The 19,270-nt window shown below is 39.7% G+C and overlaps 1 protein-coding gene across 1 annotated transcript in view; it reads right to left on the bottom strand.

Annotated features, from left to right (window-relative positions):
• Positions 1-15,837: 15,837 nt before the first annotated feature.
• The window catches only part of LRRN3 (leucine rich repeat neuronal 3), a 60,297-nt gene continuing 56,864 nt past the window's right edge, over positions 15,838-19,270 (bottom strand). The window contains exon 2 of the mRNA XM_066591767.1: positions 15,838-18,934. Within this exon, the coding sequence (XP_066447864.1) occupies positions 16,498-18,621 (2,124 nt within the window). The 5' untranslated portion in view covers positions 18,622-18,934 and the 3' untranslated portion in view covers positions 15,838-16,497. The remainder of the gene's footprint in view (positions 18,935-19,270) is intronic.

The raw sequence follows: 19,270 nt of genomic DNA, 5'->3' as shown, positions 1-19,270 counted from the left end.
CGGTCATAGATTCAGCAGCAGCCAATAGGGGATATGAGGGGTGTTGCCACTACTACTGGGTCTACTATTGGGGTTACTTATTAGTACCGGGGCCAATATAGGTGAAACTATTACTACTGGGGCCACCAATATAGGGGACACTTACTACTGGGGCCACTATTGGGAGTCACTATTACTACTGGGGCCACTATAAAAGAACCTATTATTACTGGGGTCACTGTAGGGGGACACTATTACTACTGGGGCTATTATGGAAGCACTCTTAGTACTGGAGCTACTATAAAAGCACTCTTAGTACTGGGGCTACTATGGAAGCATTCTTAGTACTGGGGCTACTATGGAAGCATTCTTAGTACTGGGGCTACTATGGAAGCATTCTTAGTACTGGGGCTATTATGGAAGCACTCTTAGTACTGGGGCTACTATGGAAGCATTCTTAGTACTGGGGCTACTATGGAAGCATTCTTAGTACTGGGGCTATTATGGAAGCACTCTTAGTACTGGGGATACTATGCAAGCACTATTTGTACTGGGGCTACTATGGAAGCACTATTAGTACTGGGCCTATTATGGAAGCACTCTTAGTACTGGGGCTACTATGCAAGCACTATTAGTACTGGGGCTACTATGCAAGCACTATTAGTACTGGGGCTACTTTGGAAGCACTATTACTCCTGGAACAACTATGGGGCTTACTATCACTACTTGAGCCACTATGGGGGTGTCACTCTCACTACTGGAGATACTATGGGAGGTTACTAAGACTACTAGGTTCACCAATATAGGGGACACTTACTACTGGGGCCACTATGGGGCCCTAATACTGGGGTCACTATTATTATGCAGTCTTACAACTGCAATCATAATTTTGAAGGCAACCATAAGGCTGATGTGGTCTTCATTGAAAATGAGTTTGCCACCCCTGATCTATTGCATCCATTTTTAAAGATAAGGAAATTGACATTGTTCAGGAAAAAAAAGATCTTCACTTCCATCCATAAATGAATAGTTTCTCTCAAATGCATACATTTACCTGAAATTAAAAATGCTTTAACCCATTTCCGCTGCAGGGCGTAAGTTTACGTCCTGGAAGCAGGGTACTTCCCGCAACAGTACGTAAACTTACGTCCTGGAGATAGCGCGGGATCACATATGATCGCGTGCTATCCCGCAGCAGGAGCCACCTGTCAGTCTCAGCCGGCGTCCCGCTGCAACAGCGGGGGGCATCGGAAATGCGTCCCCCCCCCCCGCTGGTAACCCCTTCCCTGCCCCGATCTAAGTAGATCGCGGCAGGTAAAGAGTTCCCAGAGGAAGCGTGCTCCCTCTGTGTCTCCGGCCGGAACTCGCGATGTCATCTCGAGATCCCGGCCTGTCGCCATGGTAACAGGACGCCAGACACTGGCGTCCTGTGTTACCAGTGCCTGAGATCGCTGTATAAGCGATAAGGCATGGCAGAGCAGTAGCTCTGCCATGCCTTATGACAGCGATCATCAGGGCTGTGGTCAAAGTCCCCCAGGGGGACACAAATGTTGTAAAAAAAAAACAAAGATTAAAAAAATGAATTAAAAAAATTTAAAAAAAGAATAAAAAAAACATTTTTTTATGCTTTTTCTCAGATTAGCATAAAAAAAGGTAAAAAAATTAATAAAACCCCACATACTTGGTATTGTCGCATCTGTAACGACACATACAATAAGATGCACATGCTTTTGACTGTGCATGGAAAAAACGCAAAAAACCCCCCCAAAAAACTGAGGCAAAATGCAAATTTTTAGCATTTTGCCTCACTAAAAATGCAATAAAAGTGATCAAAAAAGCCATATGTACCCCGAAATGGTACCAGTAAAATCTACAGCTCGTCTTGCAAAAAATAAGCCCTCATAGAGCTCCGTACATCAAAAAATAAAAAAGTTACAGGACTTTGAATGCAGCGATTTAGAAAAAAAAGATTTCCAAAAAAAAGGGTTTTTATAGCAGAAAAGGGGAAAAAACTAAAAAAAATGTAAGAATTTTGGTATCGTTGTAACCGTACCGGTCCGCAGAAAAAATGGAATGTCTCATTTATGCTGCATGATTAACGCTGTAAAAAAAAACTTAAAAAAATCTATGGCAGAATTGATGCGTTTTCTCTCCCTGCTATCATAAAAAAAAAAAGTTTTACAATATAGTTAATGTACCCAAAAATGACGCCGATAAAAACTACAGTTCGCCACGCAAAAAACAAGCCCTTATACGGCCGCGTCGACGGAAAAATAAAAAAGTTATGGCTTTTGATAAACGGAGAAGAAAATCCGCCAAAAATTGTTGCGTCCTTAAGCCCAAAATAGGCCATGTCATTAAGGGGTTAAAAAGCCTCTGGTGTGCTCCGTAGATGTCATCCTGTAGGGATTAGTAAATTGCTTTATCTCCACTATGGGAAACGGCTCTACTGATTGCTTAGGTTTTATGCTAAGAAAACCATTCCATTGAACTGGAAGACACCTAAAATACTATTGGGTGAACTAGAGCAAAATCATTAAATGCAGACCTTCTTCTCTACTAACTGACTTCTACATCACAAGTAGCCTTGACTGGTGCTTCAATATATAGAAGCCCACGACTAGATGTTGAAAATGCTGCAGATGATTAATGTTTCTCAGTCTGGATGACAACTGGGAGTATGGATGACTGGAAATTGTTTAGAAAAGTGTATTGCAAGCAGCACATGGGAATCTTCCTTAGTTAAAAACTTTACATCATAAGATGTCTTTTTATTGTGTCCATTCTAAAAGCGACGTTTCGGCCCCTCTCAGGCCTTTTTCAAGCTTAACCACATTACACCAATATGCTTCATTAAATACCCATCACTAACGAGTAGGTGTGACTCCTTAAAAACAACACCCCACATACCTGTGTCCTGTTTGGTTTTCCAGGAGAGACCCACAGGTGCAGACCGTGACTGACGCCCCTTGCTGATTAATCTTGAATATAACCACATAGGCCGATGCCCCCATCATCATGGAGGTTGCCGGCGTCTCAAAGGTGTGCTGCGCATGTGTCAATTGCAAATTGTTTAGAGATGCCCATTAGTTTTCAAAAAGTTCCATGGTCTCTGTACTACTGGTATAAATGTTATTACTTGTACAGTTGGAAATTGCAAAAATAAAATCTTAAAGTATTCTGTGTAAAGAATTACCAGATCTTTCTGTATTCATGGATTATTCTATTTCTGGGCTTAATTTATTGTTCCGTATTCTGTCTTTTTTTATCACTTGTAAAATTTCTAAAAATGAATAATGTCAAGGCCATGATTCCCACAGACAACATGGAGGGACAATTAATAGGGATCATTCTGAGACCTTTTTTCTTCACACGCGTGCAATCAATTCAATTTTTACTCTAAGTTACCCTGAATGTCCTAGAGCTAAACCGAATTACCTCTATGAGGCTAATTTCACACGGGCTAGCACAATATCCGCTTGTGAAAGTTGGCCTGGTATTGTGCCCAGGAATGTGCGATGCGGGGAAAAAAATTGCTCATGTATATGACCCTATTCAAAAGAATGGGGTTCATATTTGTGCAAGTCTTGTGCATCTTGCAACACACATCTTACACAATTATTTTGGTTGTGTGAAAGCGGCGTTGGGCAAGGTGACATATGGCCCATTTACAAGTAGCGATGTTAATCAAAATTCATTCAAATGAATGAAAATGCGCGATAATAGTTACGTTTAAACACAAAGCCATCATGCACTATTCATTTGCTTTTCGTTTGTCGCTCAGTTTCAGCCGGCATAAAAATCATCGCTAATTCGCTCACTTCTCACTACATTTAAACACTCCCCGCTTAGTGTTTCACATAGCATGTAAAACACTGAACGAGTAAACAACTAGCAGTGATGTCACTTGCTCATGCGCTCATTTAAACGAGGGTCATTCCGTGTAAATGGGGCATTAGGCTGTGTTCACACATGGCATTTTTGTTGTGGTTTTTAATTGCAGTTCTGCCGCTATTAAAAAATCCCATTTAAAAAATCATGCATCTTTTTAAAAAAAAAGCCATGTTCATGCGTTCATACTTTGTATTTTTTGTTGTGGTTTTTCTGCATCACAGCAAGAAAAAAAAGCAGATATTGTCAAAATCCAGATGCGTTTTTTAAAAAACCAAGACAATCTAGAAAAAAAAGGAACCAGCTCACCAACCTGCTCCATATCCACAGGGGAGCACGGACGTGTTTGACCACCCAGATAAGCAAGCAACTTTAAAGAAATTGCAGCTCATCCAGAAACTTAGAAAAATGTAAAAAATCCACTTTATTTCATAAATATTAAAAAATAAAAGATGACCACCGCTACAAAAACCTCTCTGAGGCCTTAGTCAGACGGGCGTTGTTTTTTTGCGCGATTTGCGCATGCGTCCGGCGATTTTTTAAAACCATTGCTTTGCAATGGTATCGGACACATGAGCGCTTTTTATGCGCTCGTCCGATAAATTATAGAACAGAAATCGCAGATCGCACCTATCTGCGATCTGCGATTCCTGTTCTCTTCTCTATATGCGCTCAATGGGGCCGGCGGCAGCAGCGCCTACCCCATTGAGAACATATAGAAGACAAATCATTCTTCTCTGTCACAGCTGTTACAGCTGTGGCAGAGAAGAACGATGTTTGTCCATTGAATTCAATGGAGCCGGCAATACAGCAATCGCGGGGTGAATTGTCGGGAAGGGCTTAAATATATAAGCCCTTCCCTGCAATTCATCCAGAAAAGTGTTAAAATAAAATATATATATATGGCTCAGCGCTGAGCCAATCAGGGGGCAGGTCTGACTCACACCCCCTTCACACCCACTGCAGGCCGGCCGCTCTGAACTCCGTCTGCCGGGACCAGGTGAGTATGTATATATTTTTTACTTTAACACTTTTCTGGATGAATTGCAGGGAAGGGCTTATATATTTAAGCCCTTCCCGACAATTAATCGCACACTCGCCCGCAGCGCATTGCTTTCAATGGAGTCGGCTGTATTGCCGGCTCCATTGAATGCAATGCGCTGGACAGCTCCAGCCCATTTCTAATGAAACGCGGCTAGGAGCAGATTTTCGGGCGATTTTCGGGCACCGGTCACGTGATTTGCGGATGCGCATCCGTCATGCGATCCGCAAATCGCGCGAAAAAACGCCCGTCTGACTAAGGCCTGATGTGTTACTGCACCCTTAACCCAAAAGAGCTCTGACTAAGGGCGCAGTTATGTACCAGAAACACGTCAGCGATTTTTTTTTTCTTAGCGGTGGTTATCTTTCACTTTTTAATATTTTTGAAATAAAGTTCATTTTTAATATTTTTCTGGATCGCTGGATGATCTGGAATTCCTTTCAAAGTTGGTTTCTGAAAGCCACGTGCGTTTTTATTCATATCATTTTAAGCTGCAGTTGAGAAATACGCTAAAAATGACACAAAAACACAACAGAAAGTGCCAAGTGTGAACACATGGTCCTTTTAAGATGTGTTCTTCTTTCTTCTGTCGTAGGGTAGATTAGGCTGGGAGAGACGGAGGCTGCTATTTCCTTCTACGAGCAGCTATGGTTCGCACCTGGGAGGTTTGAATGTATCAGCATGAACATGATAAATAGATGTTGCGTTATTTTGTGTATGTTCTTGGAGGCAAAGTGGGTCAATCACTTTTCTATGCGGCAAACCTTCTTGCCTGCATTTATACTTCTAACAGGAGCGTTCCTTGTATGCCAGTCTAGGTCACATTTACCTGTTGTTGGTTTTGCTTCTGTCGGCTATTCTCTGTTGTAAACTAGTGCCGCTTACTTTAATTACTGGATTTTTTATCACGTAGAGCACCCAGATCTTAGATATTGAATATAACAAAAACAATTTGCAGTTTATCTCCATTATTATACATTACTAGAGTGCATATATACATGAATCAATATATAATTTGTATTGGGAGATGATGATGGAAAGGGCTGTGGTGTAGAAGCTCTTAATTCTGGTCCCTGTAGTACATGCAGTACAGTCAGGAGCAGCAGCCAGGAACGAGTCTGAAAGGAACTGCTTGTGTCAAGCTGCTGCTCCTCACAATACCAGCCGCACACCTCACCAAATATAACAGTGTATGCTGCATATGAATAAACCCTGGATTCCAGGATGCTGTATGGAATAGAAGAGTATCTATTAAACAATTATAACTTATAGCTTGTATATATGGCCATCTTTCGGCTGGGTTCCCACAGGACAATCTTTCAGTTTGACCGCACCGAAAAAACATGAGATTTCCGTGGGGTTAGCGCTGCTTCAAAACCCGTGACAGTTTGCCGCGGGTTTTGGGGCGGTTTGGCCGTTGGCGTTCCGTCACGGCTTTCTCTCCCCATAGAGAGGAGAGAAGCCACAACGGAAAAAAAAGAATTGACATGCTGCGGCTGTCAATTCCAATCCGCAGTGCTGGCTCAAAGCCGCGACAAATTGGCCGGCCCGTGTGGATGAGATTTTTGCAAAATCTCGTCCACATGGCTGGCGCATCCCGGGATTAGGAGCCACGGGCGGATTTGCTGCACAGAAATTCTGCACAGAATTTCCGCGGCAAATCCATCCTGTGTAAACCCAGCCTTAAAGGGTGTCATTTCAGCTGACTTTTCAGAATGTTTGTGTATAGTAGATGAGGAATAGCACTATTCCTGACCATTGTGTGACTTGTGTCCTGCATATGTCAGCAGTTATTCCTTCTACAGGCTCCATATCTAATTGTCAGATGTCCCTGAACTTTGCTCCAGAGCTCACACACTGAGGTATGTTGGATATTACATGGCAGTATTGCCATGTAGAATAGCTTTGAAGACAGCACTGAGATAGACTATTTACTAGAAGCAGTGGGATCTCTGTATGTCTCTCTGCTTCTGTCTAGCAGCTCCCTCTTCCTCAAACTTCTGTGATCAGCAACTGTAACCTGATCCTCAGTGATCTGATAATCTGTTGAAATTGCAATTACCCTTTCAAGTTTTGATTGGGGAGGTTCCAGTGTTAGGGTGCCTGCACACTTGCGATCGCAATATTGCTGCGTTTTTTAACGCGAATGTCACTAGGACTTTCTAATGTTAAAAATGCATCCCAAGAAAATCGCCAATTTGTGCTTTGAGATTTTTGTGTCATGCAGTTTTAACATTAGAAAGTCCTATTGATATTCGTGTTTAAAAAACGCATTGGTATTGCGGTCGCAAGTGTGAAGGCACCCTAAAGTGTTGTGCCCCTTCAGCTGTAATTGTCTCTCCTCGTTACTATGATGTTTGAAAGTTTCTGAACCCTTCAAAATTTTCCATATTTTTGCTTATGGTTGACCTAAAACTACATTAGATTTGCACACAAGACCTAAAAGTAGATATAGAGCCAAATCAAATGAATCAAAAATACTAGACTTATTTATTTCTTGAGGAGAATTATCCAATCTCACATGTCTGTGAGTGGAAAAAGTATCTGAATCTTTACGATTAGCAGATAATTTGAAGGTGAAATTAGTCAGGTGTTTTCAATTAATGGGACGACAATCAGGTGTGAATGGGTGACCTGTTTTATTTAAAGAGCATAGATCTATCAAAGTCTGATCTTCACAACACGTTTGTATAAGTGTATCATGGGAGGAACAAAGGAGATTTCTGAGGACCTCAGAAGAACAACTGTTAACGCTCATCAGACTGGAAAAGGTTACAAAACCATCTCCATGGAGTATGGACTCTACTAATCCACAGTCAGACAGATTGTGTACAAGTGGAGCAAACTCAAGGCCATTATTACCCTCCCCAAGAGTGGTTGACCAACAAGGATCGCACCAAGAGTATAATAGTCTGCAAGTTCACAAAGGAACCCAAGACAGCCTGTAAGCAACTAAAGGCTTTTCACACATTAGCTAATGTTAATGTTGAGTCCACAATGCGGAGGACACTGAACAACAATGGTGTGCATAGCAGGATTGCGAGGACAAAGCCGCTGCTCTCTACAAAAAAGAACATTGCTACCCATCTGCAGTTTGCTAAAGATCACCTGGACAAACCAGAAGGACTGTTGCAACAATGTTGTATGAAGAGATGAAACTGAAATAGAGCTTTTTAACTTAAATGAAAAGTATTAGTTTTGAGAATGAAAAACATCGCATTGCAGCATTAAAACCACATACAATCTGTGAAACATGGTGGTGGCAGTGTCATGGTTTGGGCCTGTTTTGCTGTATCTAGGTCATCATTGATAGAACCATGAATTCTGAATTATACCAGCAAATTCTAAAGGAAAATGTCAGGACATCTGTTTGTGAGCTGAATCTCAAGAGAACGTGGGTGATGCAGCAAGTCAAAGACTCAAAGCCCACAAGTCGTTCTACAAATGAATGATTAAAGAAGAATATTGTTAAAAGTTTTGGAATGACCAAATCAAAGTTATGACCCAATTCTATAGAAATGTTGTGGTAAGACTTGAAGTGAGCCGTCCATGGGAGGAAATCCAGCAACATAACAGAGTTAAAGCTGTTTTGTTTTAAGAAATAGGCTAAGATTTTTCTAAACCGATGTGCAGGACTAATCAACAATTACCGGAAAAGATTAGATACACTTATTGCTACACAAGGGAGGGCTACACCAGATACTGAAATCAAAGGTTCACATACTTTTGCCACTCACAGCTTGTAATATTGGATCATTCTTCTCAATAAATAAGTGACCAAGTCTAATATTTTTGACTTATTTGTTTGATTTGGTTCTCTTAATCTTCTTATAGAACTTGTGAAAACCTGATGTAGTTTTAGCCAAATATAAACAGAAATCTGGAAAATTCTGAGGGGTTTGCAAACGTTTAAGCACCACTGTAGCTGAAGTTGGGTTCATAGAAGTCTATGAGCCTGCCATCAGCTAATGATGAAAGGTGGGCACAGTGCTTGGCTGAGTACTCCTGCCTCTTTGTTTTTAGTGATCAGTATAGGTTTTAGCACCTGGACCCCCACTGATCAATCATCTGCCATGTCACTAACAATTTCACTGAGAGGTTAGCGTTTATTTTTTTAAATGACAGTTACTCTTGAAGGTGATATTACCAGTAAATTGTCAGTGAACAGGGTCCGGAGTGGGATGGGGAGTCTGATAAACACAGAAAAGATATATTACAAAGTTTTTTATCTTTGTTTGTACTACCAATTTATGGGGAAAACTAATAGTTAATTTTTAAAGGCATTGAGAGATTTTGGGATTTGTAGTCAATACCCATTTGTAAATATTAAATATGGTTTATAGCAGTACCAGTGGTAGCTGTGAGGTCATAGCATTACTGGAACTAATACAGTAGGACTTTGGCTAAAACCGTAATTATGACTAGCAGATAAAGGGTTTTTCCAAGGAAATACAATTGATGACCTATCATCAGGATATATTACCAATAAAATCCACAATTTGGCCCACAAAAAAAATAAGCCTTTTACATAAGCTGCATTGACTTAAAAATAAAGTATGGTGACAAAATAACTTAAAAAGATATATATATATATATTCTATTTTTTTAAATTACAATAACAGAAAACTAAATAAATTCAGTGCTGTCATAATCCATGCGACCCACAAAATTTACTTATTTAATTTGTGCCAGCATGTATACCATAGAAACTAGATCCCAAAAATGGCGGAATTGCATTTTCTTTCCATTTCTCTCAACTTTAAAGGTTTTAAAAGTTTCTCAATACATTTTTTTATAGTATTATTAATAGCACCATTGAAAAATTCAACTTGCCCCCGCAAAAAAATAAGCCCTCAGGCAGCTATGTCAACAGGAAAATAAAAAAGTTATGATTGTTTGATAGTGGGGAGGAGAAAAAAAAGAAAAATGGCCGTGTCCTCAAGGGGTTAACCAAAGGAGGACTTAATGAAAAACTGTAATTAGAATTATAAGCTTGTAGGGTTGTCCAATAGTCCAATACCACTCATCTTACTGAGTCAAGTAAATTTATTATCTGTCACAAATGTATGCCTCTCAAGAGAAAAAAATCCCTTCAAGCCCATCATTTGTTTTTCAGGCAGAGAGTTGTGATGTATAAATGCATCTGCAAGTAAAGCGGAGACATACGAGATACATGAACACATTTTGCTGACCTATACAGTACCTGCATTGTAATAGGTCATATTTCAGCTCCTTTGTTTGTGACAAATAGCCTAGAATGAAAATCTCTGTCCGTGGTGCTGAAATATCTTGTGATTGATGATCGTGTCTAGCTGATAAATTCTAATGCCAGTATATGAACCACAGTGATTCATCAACTATGGTAAAATTGTATTCACAGAAATAGGGTTGAATGCAAAACAATGTAAATTTGTGGCATTTAATATCTGCTATAAATGCTGTTCATTTCGCATAACTGGTGATTGCACATATTGGCTAAATATACGTTTTTCTAGAAATAATAATGGATAGCATCTGGCATATTTTCTACTCTGCTATTGTAGTAAACAGATGTTATTCTTTCACCTTTTATAGCTCTGCTTCTCTAGAGAGACTCATTTACCAAAGAATGCTAATTGTTTTGTTTAGTACTAAATTCTACCACCGCTTTAACCAAACCTTCTCTAGGCTTTGTACTAATGTCATTAACTATTAACTCCTCACTTAGAAAGACCTTTAAAACAAACTGCCATACTATACGTCTTTTGCAATATTTATTTATCAAGCAGGTGTGATCTGGCTGTCTCTTATCTACTTCGTTAACCATTCCATAAAGTGATGTGAGAGATGACGGAGCTTGAGACAGAGCGGACTCGTGACATATTATTTTTGGCCTGAGTTCTGTGGCAACAGGTGTTAGAGTGTTTTCAGATCTGTGTTAGGGATTCCACTTTCCTGCTCCGTTCGGGGAGCAGAAAAGGGGAATCCCCGCTACCAAATGGGTCTGGACGAAACCCAACAGTACCGGGCAGACCTCATTGACTATAATGGGGTTCCCCTGATTTACACGAAGATGGCCAGATTTTGGACATCCGGTATTTTCAGCCACATCTGTGACAGAACGTCTAGCCGCAGGTTCCGACGCAGATGTGAAACCACCCTTATATCAAGGACAATACGTTACAATCTGAAAAATAGGGCAGCAGGAACTGGTATGGTCATTGTATGTATGGGGGGCACTATATTCGGGAAACCTAAAGAGAAACTATCAGATTGAACATGTAGATTGATCTGTGGGTAGCACGTTATAGTGCAAGTGGAATTGAGCAGATTGATATGTGGTTTTGTCGGAAAAGATTCAGTACAACTTGTATTTTCTTCATTTTTATTCATGCTCATTCAGGGTTTAAGTGTCAAGTAGGCGGGCTTACCAGAAAATCGATAGCTATCTCTATAAGCAGACTTATACAAGGAAGGTTGTCAGTCAGTAAGAAGCCCACATACTGGACTCCTGAGCCCTGAATGAGCAGGAATGTAAATCGGTCAATTCTAATTTATGTGGCCTTTTTTCACAAAACTATCCATCAATCTTCACAGCTCCTTTTGTCCTATAACATGCTGAGCTGACAGCATTTCCAAGCTTACATGTCAACTTTAATTTTTTTTTTTTTAGTCCCGCCAAGAATATTTTCTTAAAGCGTTTGTCTGCTTTAGTCAATCCCTTCTGTTAGAAGTGTTTCCAATGATCTGATCTCCGCATGTTTCACTTTGGGGATTCTCAGCAACTATTTTTAATCTGTGATAGAATTCACCAGTAAGTGTTCAATTCCTAGACATGGAAAATGAAGCAATATGCTGTCCATGTAATGCATAAGCAAGCCTGGTTTTCCAGAATGAAAATTACTTTATGCAGATGTCTTCTGTTCTGATAGATCAGAGGGCCCATTTTGTTAACTTGAAAAGGAGTTTTCTAAATGAGATTAAAAAAAAACTTTTTGCATTAACCCTTTGCAATCCAATTTGTATCCTGGTTTTCCTAGGGGGCTTACTCTTTTTCTGCCATTATACAACAGCGCTATATGCTGGCTAAAGCCAGTACTGCATGAGGTAACACGTTAAATGGGCTCCGACAGCAGAGAGGCTGGCAGTATATAGTATGAGAACCCCGACGGACGTCTTCCAACATCAGAGCTGTATAGCTTTAAATCATAATGTCTTCAGAGGTCAGACAGTGGATTAGAAAGGGTTAAGACTAACACTTATTCACTTTTTCTTGCATTGAAAAGTTTATTTTTGCACTATTTGTCTCGTACAAAAATAAAGTCAATTTTTCATTAATGTAATTCTGGCTTTCACCCGTCTTCAGAATCCGGTTGCATATAATTTCCTACGGAATCTTATTTTTATAATAATAAGATATTTGCATAGAAAAGTTATATTCTTATGTAAGTGACCGTAAACCCAATTATAAAGTTTAAAACCCTTTACTAAGCAAATCCTAATGCCAATGTTTTTTCTTGGAACACAAGCAATTCCAACTTACATACTTAAGTAAGAAGCGAGGTATAACTATTATGAATGGGCAATAACGATAAAAAGGCATTAAAGTTCATGATGTAGCTCTGTGCCTTGTGAAGATAAATGGATCTTGTTAATGCTTACTGTTAACTCAATATCTAATTTTAAAAATGTTCTCTATAGGGGTGGAACATTGCTTGTAGAGATATTCCTCTATTATCATCTCTCTGGATTGCTGCTTTTAATTAGCAATTATACCTTAGTGAAAACTGAACTTTTACGTATACAGCAAAACTCAACAGAGACCATTTGTAATCTTAGATGTAAAGTACTATAACGGTAAAATAAGATTAGGTCATAATATGAAATATTTAATTACCATGGAACGAATAATGTAAAATGTTAATTTACAGTCTGTAATTTCCATTGTATCTTTACGTTCTCATAGGGTTGTTCTTTATGTTCATCTTGTGCATTCTTATAATATGTTATGCAGGTTATTTTTACTATTGCATACATTTCCTATTCCTATATCTCTCACTTGGGAGAAGGCAGAGCCAAGTGCCAGCAGAGGATAGCAGCCAGCTGTAATGAGTGAAAGAATAATCACAGTGATGATATTAGCTGCATTTAGATTGAGTACATACATATTCTACATCATTTTTATATTCCCATCCTTCACTTCCAGTCCCTACCCTTAGATAGTCATGCTCCCTAAGCTAAAATGAGTGATATTTAAATAACAGTGACCAAAAACCTCTGGGAAAAGTTAAACTATGAACCCAAAAATATCCCGATAAGACTTAGCTAGATGTTATCTCTTCTTGTTTAGTACTACAAAGATCACTATACACCCCGTGGAGCCTTGCGTAGATTTAAGCCTCATGTCCATGGGCGGGTTGAATTCAACATGCGGGAGCCCGCAGCTGAATCCGACCCTACCCGCGGCTGGCGTCCCAGCGTACTGTGCCTGTCTTATTTTTTCTGTACTGCAGATGTGTGCGGAAGTGCCGGCTAGTGCACATGCGTAGTACAGTTTTTTTTTTTTAAACTTTTGCTTTCCCATGAAATTCGTGGCCAGTCTGCAATTCCACTGGCCATGGATCAGACGGCTTCCATTGACTTCAATTAAAGCTGTCCACGTGGAAGCTGCACTAAAATGGAGCATTCTGTGATTTGTTTTACGTATGCGGAATCCGGAAAACAGATCTGCGTGGGTAAATTGAAGCACTGACACCCATGCTTTCCTATGGACAACTTGAACTGCGGAACGGCACCCGTGGGGATTTCACAAATCAAATCTGCCAGTTGACATGAGACCTCACAATTCCCGTTGGCTGATTCTGTGGTGTATACAGTGTATGCTCTTGCATATGACATTTTAGGGCATATTCATCATTGCATTCTGAGCCTTATTGGAGCATAAAAACCAGAAGAGAAGCAGAATGCAGCCATTCAGGAGTAGGAGGGATACAGCAGACACTGCCCAGTTTTACTCTCCTGGTTTCTATGTTTTCCATGCTCTGCGCATGCTCAGAATGCAATGATGAATATACGCATTGATTCACTGGCTTATCAAGCCTGCTCTGCCCCTACTCTGCCTATCTTAACTTGGATGCAATAAACATGTTCCTTTAAATGATATAATTTTCGGCATCATTCTATGCTGCCACCTTCTCCATTTTTCTACTTTGCATGTTTTATGGGGCTTAGGTCCATAGCCCCCAGGGTGGCTCTGCACTGTCTGTTGACGCTCAAGTCTTGGAAATATTTTTTCCTCCCCCCCAAGTGGATTTCTATCCTGCGGGTTGTTTTTGCGAGTGCCGTGGTCCCCTCTTCTCTACACCCTACAGGTAAAGGCACTGGGTTGTTGCCTAGCTGTCTTTCATCATGCAAAGTGAATCTGCTGCCAAATTAGAATGTATCTCCAATATCATTAAAACTTTATTAGTTTTCTCCTGTACTCAGCACCAGAGCGCATCCTGCCAGCTTCCTCCAGCTATGCCCATGTGTATGAACTCTTGGCTTGCTTCTGTGTGTTACCGCCATACAGTATGGCATTTTTTCAATTAATGATGTTAACACTAAAACAGCAGCTGTGTGTGCTTTCAATCTAAATGCCAAGACAGATTAGATATCTATAGATGGATAGGCTGTGAGGTACTACATTTTCTAACTCATTTTTGTTATTTACAGGTTTTTCTATAAGATAGTACATCTCTGTTCAGCATGCTCTACGACGCTGTGCCATTTATACGATGTAATAAGGTGTCCTACGTGACACATTTCAGGGTTAGGTTGTGTTCACACATCACGGAAATGCTGCAGATTTTCCATAGTAGAAAATTTTGCGGTAAAAATTTCTGTACATTTTCCGTAAAAAAAAACAGTCAAAATCAGCACCATCAAAATCAGCCGCTATGGTGTTTCTCCTCACCTCCACGTTTTTTTCCATAGACTTTGTTCTGTTAATGGCCAAAATCTGCATGCAGAATTTCGACATGGAAAATCTTGTTTCTGTGTATTTCTGCATCAAGAAATGACACGTCACTTCTTGATGTGGAAACAAGATTTTCCACATTAAAATTCCGTATGTAAATTTTTGCCTATCAATAGGGGAAAGTCAGTGTGCGGATCCGCGCGAAAAGCCACGTCATAAAGACGCAGATTTTGCTGCAGGTTATTGAGGCCGAATTCAGGTGGAATTTTTCAAAGTGAATTCCATTGTATCAACTTAAGGCACATTTACACCAGCCGATTATCGCAAAAAAAATAATGCTAATCGGCGATCGTTTTAGCGATAATCGGTGCGTGTAAATGTGCGCCCAATGTCCGCTTTTCGGGCAGTGCTAACTGATCGTTAAATTCAGTCCAACATAAAAATCTTCACTCACTTTTATCAGCAGTTCTCCACGGGGAGTGCTGATAGCATTGTTTCCCCATGGAGAACAAAGAATAATAGCCTCGGGCTATTAGCTGCATTCAGTGAAGGCTGCATTTACATACATAATTGGTATTTAAGTATCCGAGTAGCTACTTAAATACCAATTAATTTTTATGCAAAATGATCGCTCAAAGCTGTCACTCAAACTGTTGTTTGAGCGATCTTTGAGTGATCTACTGTCCGTGTAAACCAGCCTTTACCCTTACTCTGATTCTTTTGCGGAAATGCTGCAGCTCATGTGAATGACACGGACTACACTGTGCCGAGTTCCTGTTGTAATGATTATGTAGACAATTGCCAATACAATAGACCAATCATTCCCATAAATGATGGGGACAGTAATTCAAGACAGGGGGAGAGATTTTTATAGATCTGCAAAAATGAACTCCAAAAAATGTTCTATTTCAGAATGAATATTAAACCATAAATAAAAACCCCCTTAGCCCACCTTTGGTGTTATATGTTAGTTATATTTTAGATATAATGTATATGTAACATATTTGAGTTATTCAATAAAAAAAGCCTAGGACTTGCCAGCATACAGACAAATTGCACTGCTTCATACAGTTCCAGTGAGTTATCATACATATTGCATATGGCTTATAATTTGCATACTTCAGTTGACATTATCACAGCACGTCTAAGTCCTTAATATCACATAATAAAATAGTCATGGCACAGGTAGTTTTTATTTTAATCAAAAATGTATTTTTCCATAAAAAAGATTTACATATTTACTGTCCTTACTACGCTACAGGAATGTCCGTTTTGTAACATCACGTGTCAATTCTATTCAATTCTGTCACTTGAAAAACTCTTGGCTAAAATGTGTAATACATCACAGAAGAGGAGGTATTGCTCAGTTCAACTACAATTCAATGTAAAAAAAATCAAAGCAAAGGAAATACATAAAAGAAAAGTAATATAATTGTATTTGACAAAAATCGTAGTTCTTTGTTTTATCTAGTTTTTATTGTGTCGATGACTTGCTCGTCCGGCTTTTTGTATGTTAAGCCATAAGTTAGAGTGACATTATGTTGTCTTTTAGTTTCCTAGAAAATAGTCTTCCTGCTTTTAGAGGAGCACAACTAGAACCTTGTGCTTTTTTTTGTATTCCATGGGTCACATTCTCTTAGGGTTGTTTTTATGGCATCATACCGGGTACTTGTATTATTGTCGATTTGACTTCCAGAGATGTGCTTTCATTTTCAAGATTCCAAAGGCTCAGCAAAGGAGGATAAAGGTCATTGTAAGCAAATGGTGGTGTCTGCAAAAGATTTTCACTGTATTTCTGTTCCGAAAACCGTCTTAAGTATAAAGATATATAGTTGAAAAAGTAAGCCACAGTAATGATCCCAAACAGCCCACATAGGATAATAATCAGGGCTGTTGTTTTAAAGGTTTCTTTGTGTTTTCTCATATTATCCATTCCTTTTGTGGTGACGTTAATACATTGCTTTTCCACCTGCTGATACATGGTGGGTACATCTATGCAAATCTTGTATTCGGTCAAAGGACTTAGACGAGTTAAATTGTATTGTTTGACATCTGACGGCATTCGAACGCTGTGAGCAATTCTGGTGTATTCTGCATTCAGGGATGCAATCCATTGCACACTAGATTTCAAAATCTTTGACTGGGAATTCCAAGACACCAAAACAGAATTACTTTGAACTTCCTTGATGTCAATACTGACGGATCCATTGGCATCCTCTGGTAAGAATCCATCTACGGTGATCATGACCGTTTTCAAATCGGCACCAACTAGGTTCTTTGCCACACAAGTGTAAAGTCCAGCTTCTAAAATACTTATTCTGCTGATTTTCAATGTTCCTTCAGCGTGGACATAAAATGGGCCATTAATTGTATTAGGTTGAAGCTTAGACCCTGAAGGTGTGATCCAGTAAATGTCTGGCTCCGGTTCTGCTGTAGCTCGGCAATGCAATGAAATGGAGTTGCCAGTACTTATATCCAGATCTGAGGGAAAACTCTGTGGAGCGATAAGGGGTAAGCATATTTCCATCATTTCCCGGAAATGTATATGTCTAACATTCTGACCTTGAAATTCAGGTGGGTCCACACAAAACAACGAATCGGTTTCCATAAAACGGATGCTTGTTTTGTTCATATTTATCCAGCGGTTCACACAGTCACATCTGATGGGGTTGCTGTGTATTCCTAATTCCTTCAGGTTGGGCAAAGCATCTATAGTGCTTCTATATAGGGCACTGAGCGAATTGCTGTTGAGCATGAGCGTTTCTAATTTAGGAAGTCTATAGAATGCATTCGGATGAATGTAGGCCAGTTTTGGGTTATTGGTTGCTTCTATTTTTCTCAATTCGGGCAAATTTTCAATGGCAAGACTATCTATTGAAACTAGCTCAGGCATGTTATTAATGCCTAGCTCTTTCAAGTGTAACATATTGCTAAAATCTCCTCTTTGTATTCTCCTAATAGGATTTTTATTTAGATCCAAAAATTTAAGGTTCAAAACCTTTTGAAGAGCAACAGAGGGGACGTTAACAAATCTGTTGTCATAGAAAGAAATGCTTTCCAAATTTTCTAGGCCTATGAAGGCATTATCAGATATTTCTGTAAGATTTATTCCTGCTAAAACCAGGCTGCGCAGATTGATAAGAGGCTTAAAGTTCATATCTTCGATTTTGATTACTGGATTTTCACCAATCATGAGAATCTCCAGATGTGGCATCGCTTCAAACCACAGGCTATTAACCACTTGCAATCTGTTTGCGTTAAGATGAAGTCTCAGCAAATTGCCAAGCCCAGCAAATGCATTTGGGGAAATTGTGCATATAAAGTTATGATTAATGTAGAGCTCTTGTAAATGTACCAGTCCAGAAAAGCACTCCTCTGTCAGCTCCGCTAGTTTATTTTCCTCCAGGTACACAGAAAGCACCTGATGGGCATTTGTGAAATTGATATTGACCATAGAGGACAGATTGTTCTGTGATAAATCCAGCCCCGTAAGATTTACTGGAAAGTGATCCACATTTTTAATTTCTTCAATATTATTAGCCTGTAAAAGTAAGACCTGTGTGTTTGCTGGGAGTCTGTCAGGGATGCTATAAAGATCTAATGCATTGCAATCCACTGTGAAAGCTTCAATGTAAATGGATCTCGGCGTAAACCACGGTCGAATTTCACATGTGCACTGCTCCGGACAATCCATCTTTTTTTGACTAGCTTGCACCAGTGCAGTGATTGTTAGTCCGAACAGCAAGTTTATTTTGAGTTTTATTTCCCTCATTTTTCAGGCCTTAATGCTTGTTGAGCTGCACACGAATGAGAACTTGTGTTTTTTTCCCCCGTTATTATTAATGACAAATTGGACACTTCATGAACATATTCAACACATAATACTGTAATGTTTCTTTCTCAGGAAGCCAAGTGCAGTCTCGTTTTTCAAACGCTCCGCACATACTGTGAAATTGAAGGTCACGCTATTCTTGATCGACATCGAAAAACCATTGTGGAAATGTGGATTCTGTAGGTGGTCATTGAAGAAGCAATTCACTTATTTCCCCATAGCTGATTAATAGTTCGGGGAATAGCAAGGAGATCTGAAAATGGAAAAATAAATAAAAGTTACTTTAAAAGTATAAATTAATCACACTAATGCTGATCAAAAGGTCTACACATTGAAAAATAGTATAGTAAGAGCTTCACACTAAGAACTGTCTAGAGTTAAAACATGATTTGAAGAGCAATGTGTTACTAAACATTATGTTTAGAGATGAGCAAGCATACTCGCTAAGGGCAATTACTCGATCGAGCATTGCCCTTAGCGAGTACCTGCCCGCTCGGAAAAAAAGGTTCCGCTGCCGGCGGCGGGGAAGAGCGGGGAGGAACGGAGGGGAGATCTCTCTCTCCCCCCACTCTCCCCTGCTCACTGCCAC

This window comes from Eleutherodactylus coqui, chromosome 2, assembly GCF_035609145.1.
Source record: "Eleutherodactylus coqui strain aEleCoq1 chromosome 2, aEleCoq1.hap1, whole genome shotgun sequence".
NCBI lineage: Eukaryota > Metazoa > Chordata > Amphibia > Anura > Eleutherodactylidae > Eleutherodactylus > Eleutherodactylus coqui.
Note: the sequence above shows the minus strand (reverse complement) of the source record. Positions and strands in the feature narration are given on the sequence as shown.